The sequence below is a fragment of the Erpetoichthys calabaricus genome, chromosome 13 (genome assembly GCF_900747795.2).
Source record: "Erpetoichthys calabaricus chromosome 13, fErpCal1.3, whole genome shotgun sequence".
In the NCBI taxonomy this organism is placed as follows: Eukaryota; Metazoa; Chordata; class Cladistia; order Polypteriformes; family Polypteridae; genus Erpetoichthys; species Erpetoichthys calabaricus.
This window is the reverse complement of record NC_041406.2, coordinates 141,394,669-141,408,791: the sequence shown is the minus strand read 5'-3', so window position 1 is coordinate 141,408,791 and position 14,123 is coordinate 141,394,669. Positions and strand designations below refer to the sequence as shown.

General features: G+C 44.2%; 1 protein-coding gene across 1 annotated transcript in view; it reads right to left on the bottom strand.

Annotated features, from left to right (window-relative positions):
• eif3hb (eukaryotic translation initiation factor 3, subunit H, b) overlaps positions 1–14,123 on the bottom strand; it is a 253,691-nt gene that overhangs the window by 57,529 nt on the left and 182,039 nt on the right. Inside the window, exons 3-4 of the mRNA XM_028817546.2 lie at positions 13,344–13,511; positions 6,357–6,456 (exon numbers count right to left, since the gene is read on the bottom strand). Of these exons, the coding sequence (XP_028673379.1) occupies positions 6,357–6,456; positions 13,344–13,511 (268 nt within the window). The remainder of the gene's footprint in view (positions 1–6,356; positions 6,457–13,343; positions 13,512–14,123) is intronic.

The window sequence follows — 14,123 nt, the reverse complement described above, 5'->3', positions numbered from 1 at the left end:
GTCTCTCTCGGATTTGTGCAAATAAATCTTTCCTGCAAGTTAACTATGATACTTGGCATGATGACAGAAGTCGCAAAATCAACCGGAATGTTCAAGCAAATTCTAGAAAAAAGCCCAGTCTAAATCCATTAAGTAGTTCTCTCGTTCGCTAGCTAAGCGGATGTAAGATATGCCCCGCCCACCTCGGCCCGCTGCGTGTCTCTCAGATTCGCACAAATAAATCAGTACCGAAAGTGAACTACGATACTTAGTGCGATGAGAGATGTCGTAAAATCAACCGGAATCTTCAAGGAAATTCTAGAAAAAAGCCCGATCTAAATCCGTTAAGTAGTTCTCTCGTGAAAAGCGGACAGACAGACAGATGTTGGATTTTATAGATATAGAGATTACATTTCTCAGAGTGTCTTCCATTCTCAGATGCTACAAATGTTGAGAGAGGTGGGGTGGGGGGGGGGGGGGGGGGTTAGGTGGGTTTGGCGCATTTTTTTTTTTTTTTTAAATCTTGTGCATGCGACCCAGCAATGATCTTACAGTAGGCACGTGTGAACATTCTTCCATGTCTGTCACAGCTCTGTGATGTCACGCTAACCTCGTAAAGCATCGATGGGCGCTCACATTAAAATGTCTGCCTAAGCCAGCAGGATACATGGTGATTTTTCAGGAAAATATTTGATGAACAAAGCATATTCGCTGTGAAGAACGCTTTGGAGAATTTCACCAGTCGGTGCTAGTGTTGAATCCCTGCCTGGGATTTTTTTTTTTTTTCTTTATTTCGCCTTATACAATTTCTTGTATTAGGAATTTGTTAGTTTTCGCATACCCCTTGGGGTCAGAGCGCATTGTACAGCTCCCCTGGAGCAATTACAGGTTAAGGGTCTTGCTCAAGGGCCCAGCAGAGTGGGATCTCTTTTGGCAATGACAGGGATTCGATCTGGCAACCTTCTGGATACCAGCACAGATCCTTAGCCTCAGAGCCACCACTCTACCCTTTGTGCGTCAGTCTGCATACTGGGTGGTGGCTCCGAGGCTAGGGATCTGCACTGGCAATCGGAAAGGTTGCCGGTTCGAATCCCGTAAAACGCCAAAAGTGACTCTACTTCGTTGGGCCCTTGAGCAAGACCCTTAATCTGCAATCCAGCCCTCCAACCTGCAGGGAAAAAGCTGGGGGTTGGTGGCAGAATTGGCACTCCAGCCCACCATAAAAAAACCTCCCACTGTCCCACTTCATCTGAACGTGTGTGGTGTTGAGGTGTCACTAGTCGAATGGCTGCACTTGGGTCCCGAGTTGGTTTGTCATGTGGTGGGTGCGGTGATGCGCTGTATCAGCACCTGCTCCAAACCTCTCCTCTTGCGTAGCCAAGTCACTTCCACAGCTTTTACATATGCCCTCATACTTATTAAAACTGAATGTCCACTACACAGTGAACTCAATGACCAGCTGCAAACACCTGCCCATTTAGGTCCACTCCGTGTCCCTGTGGGCTTTCCCTCCTACAATGATAAACTGGGGGGTGTTGTTTGTCTGCCCTGTCCAATGATGGTTCTCACCTCGTGCCCAGTACTGTTAAAGGCAAGCACTGGCTTCCCACATCTGTGAAAGGGACAAGTGACCCAAAAACTGTCACCATCCTGCTCCACTGACAGACTGAGGAGATCGTTCCTCCCCCAAACTATGCGACTCTTCAGTTCCACCCGGGGGGGTAAACGTTAACATTATATAAAGTTATTGTCTGTTTTTACCTGCATTATTATCAATCTTTAACTTAATATTGTTTTTTGTATCAGTAAGGTGCTGCTGGAGTATGTGGATTTCCCCTTGGGATTAATAAAGTATCTATCTATCTATCTATCTATCTAAAACAAAAAAAATAAATAAATAATGGACGGCTGAAGGGAAGCATGTAATATACTGCATCGGATCAGGACGCCGTGAGTGCCAAAAGAAACAGAAAGCTTGATGCTGACCGTTACGTTTTGGCAACAACTGCTCCATTTTGCGACTGCAGAAACTACTTGTTAGTTTTTTCCCTCAAGAGCACAAATAAACAAATGCCTCCTAGAGTATTCCTCTTGAGCGAGCGACATTATGCTTTCTAAGAGGGAATAAACATCTGAGGGGAGCAATCGCGTCGCAGTCTGCATATCCTTTACAAAGCTAAGCAGGGTCAATATCCTTTCTTAGTGTTATTATAATTTCATTTTACTCTGCAACTTGTTCGCTTTCTGTGTGTCTACCTACCTAGCCAAGTCACTTGTGCAGCTTTTCACATATTTATTAAAACGGTATGTCAACAACATCGTAAAATAATGACCTTTACTGGAATAAGTCGTGAACACCGGCCACATTTTGATGGAAATTGTATTATTACGTGCATCCTCTTTGATGCGCTTGATCGTATTTTCAGCAAATTTGCACAGCTGACTGCAAACCGTCAAATAGCTGTGCGCACATGATGTACGTTAACAGATGCAGATGTTAGAAAAATCCAAATCAAATAATTCTCAATATCACCATGCGGCCTCTCTGACATTTCCATGGATAGATTGTGCTCCCCTATACCAAAGTTTATCTCGCCGCTTCTCCTGGTGAGGACCGTGGATGGCTGCGGGCCAAGCAGGTCAGCTCAGACTTCCGTGTCCCTAAGCTACAGATTCCAGCTCTTCCCAGGTGGTCCCAAGCCAGTCAGAAGATGTAATCCCCCCCAGTGGTTCCTGGGTATGCCGAGAATTATTCATAGATTTGCTTAACTTGGGGAAAGGGAAAAAAGCTGTTCACTTGAGTTTGGGTTCAATCACCAGGATTTAAACCTGAACAGTAAACTTACATAGTCATGAGGTATGTATGTACAGTAGGTCCATATGGAAAATGTGTGCTCCTGATTAGACTAATATTTTGCAATAATGACTATACTGCAATTGCGGCACGGTGGCACAGTGGGCAGCACTGCTGCCTCGCAGTTAGGAGACCCGGGTTTGCTTCCCAGGTCCTCCCTGCGTGAAGTTTGCATGTTCTCCCTGTGTCTGCATGGGTTTCCTCCCACAGTCCAAAGACATGTAGGTTAGGTGCATTGGCGATTCTAAATTGTTCCGTGTGTGTGTGTGTGTGTGTGTGTGTGTGTGTGTGCCCTGTGGTGGGCTGGCGCCCTGCCCGGGGTTTGTTTCCTGCCTTGCACCCTTGGGTTGGCTGGGATTGGCTCCAGCAGACCCCCCGTGACCCTGTAGTTAGGATATAGCAGGTTGGATAATGGATGGATGGACGAACTATACTGTTATGGGTGGCACGGTGGCGCAGTGGTAGTGCTGCTGCCTCGCAGGTTTGCTTCCCGGGTCCTCCCTGCGTGAAGTTTGCATGTTCTCCCCGTGTCTGCGATGGGTTTCCTCCCACAGTCCAAAGAAATGCAGGTTAGGTGCATTGGCGATTCTAAATTGTCCCTAGTGTGTGCTTGGTGTGTGTGCCCTGCGGTGGCCTTGTACCCTGATTTGGCTGGGATTGGCTCCAGCAGACCCCCGTGACCCTGTGTTAGGATATAGCGGGTTGGATAATGACTGACTGACTGACTATACTGCTTACAACTTTCACATGGAAGTGTTTTACAGTTCTGAATGGTACAGCTGGATAAGGAGAAGGGGTAATGGAATTTAAAAGTTACAAACAGTCGTTTGGTATTGATTGGCATTGTATTTATATATTTATCTCCAGGTGTTAAGGCGTCAAAAAGTAAAGGCAATTAGAAAATTACGCGGTAACCACAGCAGACAGACGCTGATGCAATATAATGCATTTGCAGTGGCTTATGGGTAATTAGAAGACGCACAGCACTGAGCTCTGACGTTAGTCTAGTTAAAGCCAAGGTCAAATGAACATGGATTCTCCACTTCTGGATTGCACCATTGTTGGACAACACCCTGTAGTGAGATTTCTTATGGAAGAGGAAGTGACACCTGCTCCAATTCACCAAAGGATGTTGGCTCAGTACGGAATTGAAAACAGCAGGACTCAAAGAAAAGTTAAAGGCTAAAGAAGGAAGAACAAGTTTAACCAACGAAGCCCAATCTGGTCAACCATCAACAACAGGCACACAAGCCCACGTCAACATGGTGAACGCATTCATCAGAGAAGGCCGATGGGTTGTGTTGTCTGCTGTTGCTGCACATTTGGATATCAGATATGGATCTTCACACGCCATAGTGCATGAAGGCACGGGGCACCGCAAAGTTTCTGCAGGATAGACACCTAAACAGCTTACTGATCTGCACAAGCAAACATCCTTCTGCAGATAGTCGTCTCTGATACGTCCACATCTGCCCCCCAAAGACTCTTTTTGGTCTGTCAGACAGGTGTTAGGGGCTTTTTCTTGACCATAGTGAGGATTCTTCCATCATCAGTAGTGGAGGTCTTCCTTGGCCCATCCAGCCACTTTGCGATTCCCGAGCTCACCGGTGTGTTCTTTCTTATTCATGATATTCCAGACAGTTCATTTCAGTCGTCCTAAGGTTTTATCAATGTCTCCAATGGTTTGATCCTTGTTTTTCAGCCTCATGATAGCTTCACTGTCTTTCTTTGGCATAACTCTTGGCCTCATGCTGATCAATGGCGACTACAGACTCCAAAGGGTAGAAGCAGCTCAGGCATCTTATGAAGCAATGAAACCCACCTGAGGAATCAGAAACACCTGTGACGTCAATTGTCCATAACATTATGGTGCCGTGAAAAGGGGGGGGGGGGGGTGGCCGTGTTGGAAAATGTGTTGTGTGACCAAAACATCTGCAAGCCCCCTTAAAAGAAAGTCTGCAATGTGCACTTTAATGACAATGCCTGAATTGTTTGATTTATAACTTTAAACTGTGGAGCAGAGGGGGAACTCTAATGTGTCTTTGTCTCAACCATTATGGAGGATTGATAAGATCTGAGTGTCAACCCTAGGCTACGCCAACTGTAAGAAATAACAGACATTCATTTTTCTAGTTGGTCGTTCTCTCCCTGACAGATCAGTACACTGGAACCTCGGGTCATGAACGTCTCGGACCACGTACAAATCGGGTTACGACCAAAAAGTTTGCCAAACTTTTGCATCTGTTCACGACCACACACTCGGGTGACAAACAAGCCAGTTTAGATTCCCTTCCGGTTCGTACGTGCCGATGATTTCCGCACGTGTTCAGTCTTTCCCAGTGCAGTAATCGAGAGAAAGAGATATAGAGAGAGAGCGCGAGAGCCCAAGGAGGGTGTCTTGGCCGACACTCAGTGGGAAAGAAGGAAGCTGAGCGATCAAGGAGCTGGAGTGACCAGAAGAAGTAAGTAAACATTTAGTTTACTATTACGCTGTGCATGCTATGGTATAATTAACTATTTTTGTGCTTAAAAATCTTTAAAAAAAATACATATTTACATACAGCTTGTACAGTCCAGAATGGATTAATTGTATTTACATACAATCCTATGGGGGAAATTACTTGGGGTCATGACCAAATCGGGTTGTGACCAGAGCTTTGGAACGAATTACGGTCGTGACCCTAAAGCCAAGGTTCCACTGTATCAAGTTTTATTTTGGATCTCCTCCAGTCTCTGAGCATCTTTTCTGTCTCCCTGTTGTGAACTTGAGAGTTGTGAACGCAGTGAACCTTTTGGAGCGTCAGGTGTGTAATTTGAGTCAGTGCAGTGCCGTAGAGGAGAAGAGCAAAGGCACACACTGACATTATCAGGTGGGATGGACTCACCTCTGATCTCTAGATTGGACTTAAGACATCACAAGGTGTCACAACACCTAAGTCTGTCCTTTCAAGAGTGACGTGTCATTATTTGGTCAATGTCAGATGGAGCTACCCTGATCTTTTTACTATGGTGACACATATTAAAGAAAAAGTTCATACAATTCTGTCCAGTTTCCCATTGACTGGCATTATATAGTCTGACTAGATCAGCTCAGAAAAAAAGGGCCAATAGTATACAGTGGATAGTTTGTTTTTTCCTTAATAAATCAAATCATCACTTTAAAAACTGCATTTTTGTGTTTACTTGGGTAATCTTTGTCTAATATTTAAATTTGTTTGATGATCTGAAACATTGAAGTGTGACAAACATGCAAAAACAAATAAGAAATCAGGAAGGGGGCAAATACTTTGTCACAGCACTGTGGTAACATTATCAAACCTGCTTAATCAAAACACCTACACAGGGTCCGATTTGGATCAGCAAGTAAATGAACACACACGCACACACACACACACACACACACACACGTTAGGAAAAATGATGGCATCTGACAGGCCTGAAGCAAAATAAATTACACACATACTAACAATGGAGATTCATTTTTAAGTGTTAACTGCTTTGATTTGCCTTCACCGATGCTTACCCTTCGGGAGTAAAATCCTTTTCTTTGCAGATTTCCATTAATTTTGGTGTAAGTCTGTAAGCCTTCAGCGACAATGAGCCTTGAGCTGTCTTAATGGGATCTGTGCCAAAGAAAATATAAATTACTATTATTTTTTAATTAAAACTTAAAAAACATCACAGAGAAGTAAACACCACATTTTATTAATAAAACACAAGTTTACAGTCTTTAATGCTTCTTGTTGCCAAAAGTGACTACAGAATATAAACATGAATTTCATGAAAAACGTAATTTAGATAAATGGAGCACTCATCAGAATACAGATGTACAGTGTCGCCAGTCGAGGGTATGAAATGCTGAGGTGCCAACCGGGCCACCCTGTTTACTCAGATAATGAAGGAACTGAAAATAACAGGCGCTCAATGGCACAATAAAGTGACAAAAGCAAAACTTTCTGGTCAGTGCCACCATCTCCAACCCATATAACATAACTGGTCTCACTACTGTCCTGTAGACCTTCCCTTTCACTCTTGCTGATACTCGTCTGTCCCAAATCACTCCTGACACTCTTCTCCTGCACTCTTTTTCACTTCTCTTCCACAATCCCCATTACTCTGTACTGTTGATCCCAAGTATTTAAACTCATCCACCGTCGCCAACTCTACTCCCTCATCCTCAACCTTCCACTGACCTCCCTCTCATTCACACACATGTATTCTGTCGTGGTGGTCCTACTGACCTTCATTCCTCTCCTCTCATATCTCCACCTCTGCAGGGTCTCCTCAACCTGCAGATCACAAAGTCATCAGCAGACATCACAGTCCATGGGGACTCCTGTCTAATCTCGTCTGTCAGCCTGTCCATCACCATTGCAAATAAGAAAGAGCTCAGAGCCGAGCCCTGATGTAATCCCACCTCCGTCACTCCTACCGCAGACCTCACCACAGTTAAGAGTTCAAAAATGATTATTTGAGCATTTTAAAGTGGATGTTTATCCAGAATATTTATGATTTGTAATAAGAAAATCAGGCTGGTGTCTTTGTCTTTTTTTTAAACTTTTTTGGATTATTTACCACTATGAACATAAACCGTTATTCCCTTTCAGGGACCAAATTAATTGAAGTAATTTTCTTCCAGGTGCTTTTTAATTTAAACAAAATTGATTTAATGATTAGTCATGATAAAAGGTTATAAAAAGTACATCTCTGGTCTTGGTTATACCAAAGTGATCAATTCTAAATCTCCAGGCTCCGCTTGCACTGTGTGTTAGAATACTAAACTTTCACGGATACTGAAATTTCTAACCCAGCCGCAGACTGAGCCAAAAAAACGTTAATCCCTCTCCCAAAAGGAGCTTAAATGAAGTCTCTTAAACATAAACTGTTAAAAATGCCAGAGCAGCAATTGTTTGTTTCTATACAAAGACACAAGAAAGTTGCCGTGCTAACTTATGAAATTCAAACTTTTAAAAGATTCTTTTGAGGTTGATAAGGCCACACTGGACCCCGCCCGAGAGTGAATTTACACCAGGCAGACGCTGAGCTGCTGCAGACACACAGGATCCTGCTTGTCTTCCTCTTGTGCAAAGCAAAATAATGAACGCCGTTTCCTTGGTATGTTGGTTACACCAAAATGTGAAGCAATTTCACCTTTTATTTCAGACCAGCCGTCCCCGCGGCTTCGCCTGCGTATTAGTGAAACTGGACAGCGAGGAGGCCCCGCCCAGCTCTCTACTCCTGACGTCCCTCGGCCCGCAGCCTCTCCCTCGGATTAGCGTGCAAGCAAACTCGGATTCTTAGCGCAATGAGAAGAAGTCGCAAAATCAACCAGAATGTTCAAGCAAATTATAGAAAACAAAAAGAGATCGAAATCCGTTAAGCAGTTCTCTCATTTGCTGATAGAGAAGAATCAACAGACTCCAGGCTGTCATTAAAGCAAAAGGTGGGTCACCAAAATGACGTTGACATTTGGTCCTTTATTAATCTCAGTAGGTCTCGTTTTTGATTTTTTTTTTATCATTTTTCTGAACTGTAGCTGTGATATCTTCCACTTGGATGTTGAGTAAGTAAAGCTGGAAAGAAATATTTTTTGTGTGTGTTTTCATTTAAGGCAGTAAAGCAAAACAAGTGGGAATATTTCGAAGGGGGGGATTCTTTTCTATACCCACTGTATTTTTTTTGTGTCTCACCTCGTAATGCAATACTTTTACAAAGTAACACCATTTTAATTTTTTTTTTTGTTGAGCAACGGAATAAGCTTCCGTAGGGATTGTCTTCCTTACCTGAAAAATCTGGGTGTTTACACTAAGATTTTAAGTGTAGCTTTAATCAAATACAAAGGGGGATAATAAATTCCAATATCTTAAACACTGAACTGAACTACCAATTATGCCACAAAATTAAAAAAAAAAAAAAAAGAAAACACAGTAGTGTGGTGGACTGCAAAAATCAAACAAATATAATAAAGAGGGATGCAATCCCAGAAAGCCTTGTGCTCTTTATTTTATTTTGTTCTTAATGAATGTCCTTAATTAACAAGTTACTTTCTTAAGATATTGAGATCGATTTTTAATTATCCTATCTGAAATAAGAGATGGGCTCCAGATTAGCCAGTTAGGGTAAGGCCGCAGGGCAGATCACACACATCCATTGAGGGTCCCGGGTAGATTCCCTTCAAAATTGAATAAATGGCACCCTAGAATTGGTTCGAGTTTAATCACAACGTACAGTGGCTGGACATTGTAGGTGGGGTTTTGCCTATGTCGACTCATTTTCACCTTTTTGATTGTGAAAAGCAAACTGTTATGTTAGCAGAACACATACAACTAAATGAACGACGACAAAAACATCTCAGAACAGCATTTACTGGGAGAACTCGAAATGACGGCCCACAACGGTAAACGACACAGATAACGTGCCTCCAGTTCTCAGACCATACTGTCCACACCTCAGCCACCCACATGCATACAGTTACACTTTTATGTTTGCTTTGCTGTTTCAGAGCACAGTTCAGCAACACTCAGCCACACGTCCTCTTTCTTTGTTGGGGACCCTCTGGCCACACTGTTTTCTTTTGTTTTATTTAACTGCAAAATGTCATTTAGCATCACCGGAGAAGACCCTCAGTACCCAGTGATGTCTGTGAATCACACAATTCAATAAGTCCTTGCATGTGAGGGATACGCGACAAAATACGAAAATATGACGGCTTTAATAGACCTGCTGTCGCTGTGCCTCAAACATTATGGGGAAGTGAAATAGGGGGCCGTGTACTGTGGAAAAAATGGTGCAATGGAAATGAACCCCTAAATGAAAGTCTGCAATGTGCACTTTAGTGACATCTGAATTGTTTGATTTGCAATTTCAAACTGTGGGACAGAGGGGGAAATTCAACAAAAAAAAAAAAATGTGTCTTTGTCCGAAAACTTATGTGGATGGGGGGACACTTTAATTCCAACCTTCTCCAGACAGATATTTATTTGTTTTTTTAGAGAAGCTCTATAAATAAATAATTACATAAACAGATAAATAAACAATATACACACACACTTTGGTCTGCACAATGACTATAGACTTCTTCTTTCGGCTACTCCCATTACAGGTTGCCACAGCAGATCATCTTTTTCCATATCTTTCTGTCCTCGTCATCTTGCTCTGTCACACCCATCACCTGCATGTCCTCTCTCACCACATCCATAAACCTTCTTCTAGGCCTTCCTCTCCTCCTCTTCCCTGGCAGCTCTATCCTTAGCACCCTTCTCTCATTGTACCCAGCATCTCTCCTCTGCACATGTCCAAACCAACACAATCTCGCCTCTCTGACTTTGTCTCTCAACCATCCAACTTTATCTGACCCTCTAATGTCCTCATTTCTAATCCTCTCCATCCTCGTCACACCCAATGCAAATCTTAACATCTTTAACTCTACCACCTCCAGCTCTGTCTCCTGCTTTCTGGTCAGTGCCGCCGTCTCCAACCCATATAACATAGGTGGTCTCACTACAGTCCTGTAGACCTTGCCTTTCACTCTTGCTGATACCTGTCGGTCACAAATCACTCATGAAACTCTTCTCCACCCACTCCACACTGCCTGCACTCTCTTCTTCACCTCTCTTCCAAAATCCCTGTTACTCTGTACTGTTGATCCCAAGTATTTAAACTCATCCACCTTCGCCAACTCTACTCCCCTCATCCTCACCATTCCACTGACCTCCCTCTCATTTACACACATGTATTCTGTTTTGTTCCTACTGACCTTCATTCATCTCCTCTCTAGAGCAGATCTCCACCTCTCCAGGGTCTTGTCAACCTGCTCCATTCTCTCTCTACAGATCACAATGTCATCAGCAAACATCACAGTCCATGGGGACTCCTGTCTAATCTCGTCAGTCAACCTGTCCATCACCATTGCAAATAAGAAAGGGCTCACAGCTGATCCCTGATGTAATCCCACCTCCGTCACTCCTACCGCAGACCCCACCACGGTCACACTTCCCTCGTACATATCCTGTACAACTCTTACGTACTTCTCTGCCACTCCCGACTTCCTCATACAATACCACAGCTCCTCTCGAGGCCCCCTGTCATTTGCTTTCTCCAGGTCCACAAAGACGCAATGCAACTCCTTCTGGCCTTCTCTAAACTTCTCCATCAAACAATGACTATAGACTAAGAAAATGAAAACAGAAGTAATGTTCTGACTTGGCAGTGTAGCATTGTTCACAATGGTACTCACTTTTGTTTTCTACCTCCAGGGGCGTCCAGAGTGTGTCTCATGACTGAGCCTGTTGATTCGGCGGTCCTCTCTTGAAGTGATGTGACCAGCCCAGCACACCACAGTGGTCTTCACAGAGTTGTAGAAGATGTGAAGGATTTCACTTCCCCACATTAAAAGGAGCCTGCTCTGGCCCTTCTTAAATAGTTCCTCTGTGTTCTGAGACCAAACTAACCAATCATTGACGTGGACCTCCAAGTACTTATAGGAGTGGACCACCTCAGCATCCACTCTCTGAATAGTGAGTGAACACAGAGACGTGATGAAAGTCAATCACCAGTTCTTTGAGAACTGTCTGCAACTCATCAGCGAAACCAAAGTTCTCCCCCTGACTCGTCGCCTCTGTCTCATTCCCCTTCCTTACCAGTAGACCCCATAAGTGAAGAATCACCTGAGAATGTCTGCAAGTGACCTGAACCTGTTGTTCCATTTATTGTTAGAGCGAAGAGAAAAGCAGACAGGCCAGTTCCTCGGGGAACGCGCACATCCATACCAGAAACACATTCCCAGCCCCATAGAGTAGTAGAAACGATAATCAAAGCCTTCATTAGCAGGCAGTGATGCAGACCTTCCCAGGCATTTTAAGAGGCCGTGTCGAGGCTACGTTGCTCACATGTGGAAACTCTTTTCATGTGGCAAATTTTGTGTCAGAAACTCTCCAACAAGCTTTCAGATGCCATCCTCATCCTCTTCCGCTTATCCAAGGTCGGGTCGCGGGGGCAGCAGCTTGAGCAGAGATGCCCAGACTTCCCTCTCCCCAGCCACTTTTTCTAGCTCTTCTGGGAGAATCCCGAGGCGTTCCCAGGCCAGCCGGGAGACACAGTCCCTCTCCAGCGTGTCCTGGGTCTTCCCCGGGGCCTCCACCTGGTTGGACGTGCCCGGAACACCTCACCAGGGAGGCGTCCAGGAGGCATCCTGATCCTGATTCTTTCAGATGCAGAATGCTAAATTTAGTTCTGCCAGGTATTGATGATGGAAATGTGACGACTATGTTTTACATTAAAATAAATAATATACCGCTTGTACCGAGAGAATGTCAACCTTGTCGAGAGGTTTAGTTACCTTGGTAGCGACATTCATGTCTCTGGTGACTTTCCCTAAGAAGTCAGTAGATGGATTGGGAGAGCATGGGGGGTCATGAGGTCATAAAGGGGTGTGTGGCTCTCCTGATATCTATGCAAAAGGATGAAGGTCCAAGTCTTTAGAGTCCTGGTGCTTCCTGTCATGCTATATGGTTGTGTGACATGGATGCTAACCAGTGACCGGAGACAAAGACTGGACTCCTTTGTTACTGTGTCTCTCCAGAAAATCCTTGCGTACTGTTGGTTTCACTGATGGAGTCCTGAATGAGGCACATGACCTGCATTGTGAGGGGAGTGTCAGTTACGGCACTATGGCCATGTGGCGCGTTTCCCCGAGGGTGATCCAGCTCGTAAGACCCTCATTGTTGGGGACCCGAGTGGCTGGACCAGACCAAGGGGTCGTACCCACATAACACCTGGCTGCAGAAGATGGTGGGTCACTTCCGGAGGGTGGGACTGGACTGTGTGTCTGCCTATGGGGTTGCCAACCGGGATCCCGAGTTGTTTCGTTGTGTAGTGGGTGCTCCCCAACTTGACTTGTACCGATAATTAGATTAAAGTTCTGAGTACAGAACATCTGCCTTATAAGAAACACAGAAACATTCTCTGTAAATGAAAATAAATGTGGATAATGGACGCTCTTTGTGCTTATTTCAAAAGCACCCTTTCTGCCATATCCTAAGAGGAGAGAGATATGAAAGGAGCGGTGATTTGGGGGCAGGAAGTGGTCAAACGTATCATATCTGTTGGGTCACGTACTGAGCCAGACTCTTGGGTTCATTTTTTTAAATTTTTTTTGCATTTTGCTAGACATCTGGTCTTATTCCATTCCACAAGCCATCAGTTTAAGGCTGCTGGGGAGGAGGGCTGGTGGAAGGAGGAATAAAAATGAAGCAGCTACTCAGGCATTCCAAAATGTACACATCAGGGCTCTGATAGCAAGAAAAATAAACATAAAGAAGGAAACCCTGTCTAGACTGAGCCGCTGCTGAGGCTACAGCAGACACTGGGTTGGTATTTACTTGGAAGAGCCTGCCAAGATTACCCTTCGAGGTAGGAGTGTCGAAAATACAGAAAAGAGACGGGAAGAGCGGGCTGGAAATGGTGTAACGCAAATACTTTTAATGAAAAGAGAAAGAAAACCCTCGCTTACCGTAAATGAGAACCACAGATTCCTCAATTGCATGTTGGTAGCTGAACTGAGAGTCCAGAAGGGCACGGCTGACAAATGAACCGTAGTAGGTGGACTGATACCAGCCAACATGGAGATGGTCAATATTCACGTGGCGCAGGCTTCTCATCATTTCCATCTGGTACTGAACTGCAAAGAAAAAAAGATGACAAAGAATTGAGTTGCGCTGCAATGCTTCGTGAATATCATTTGAGCTTAAATTTGAGAAGCCAGGGCACAAAAAAAACTGGGAGACAAAAGTTCTTAGCAAAAGGTGGAAACGCAACGTAATGGGGACACATTCTGCGCTTTGTCTGCACTGTTCATTAAGTTTGTGTTACCCAAGACAGAAACCAAGCCAATTTTTTTTTTAGAGCTGTCACGTGAAAAAGTAAAAACACCCCATGACATGGTTTGACATATCAAAGCTCGGCCAATCTTTACATTTTGTAGGATTCCATCCAACACACTTCAATAAAAAGAATGTCTGAGGGTCACCTGCCGTGCTCGTCTGAGGTAATCACTACCACCCCAGGACACCAGGGGGCACCATTGCTGACTCTCTTTCTCTTCTATCATTCACAGCTCAGCGAAGATGCCCATTGAGGACAATCAGGTCTGGGAGCTGTAAAAGCGAGGTGGGGTCTTATTCAGGAGATCAGTTAGCCGCACTATGGAGCTCCTACCCTATGAGACTGGACTGCTCTCCAGAGCCCACCGATATGAAACCAATGGCTAAAAAATTATTTTGTTAATGTTTCA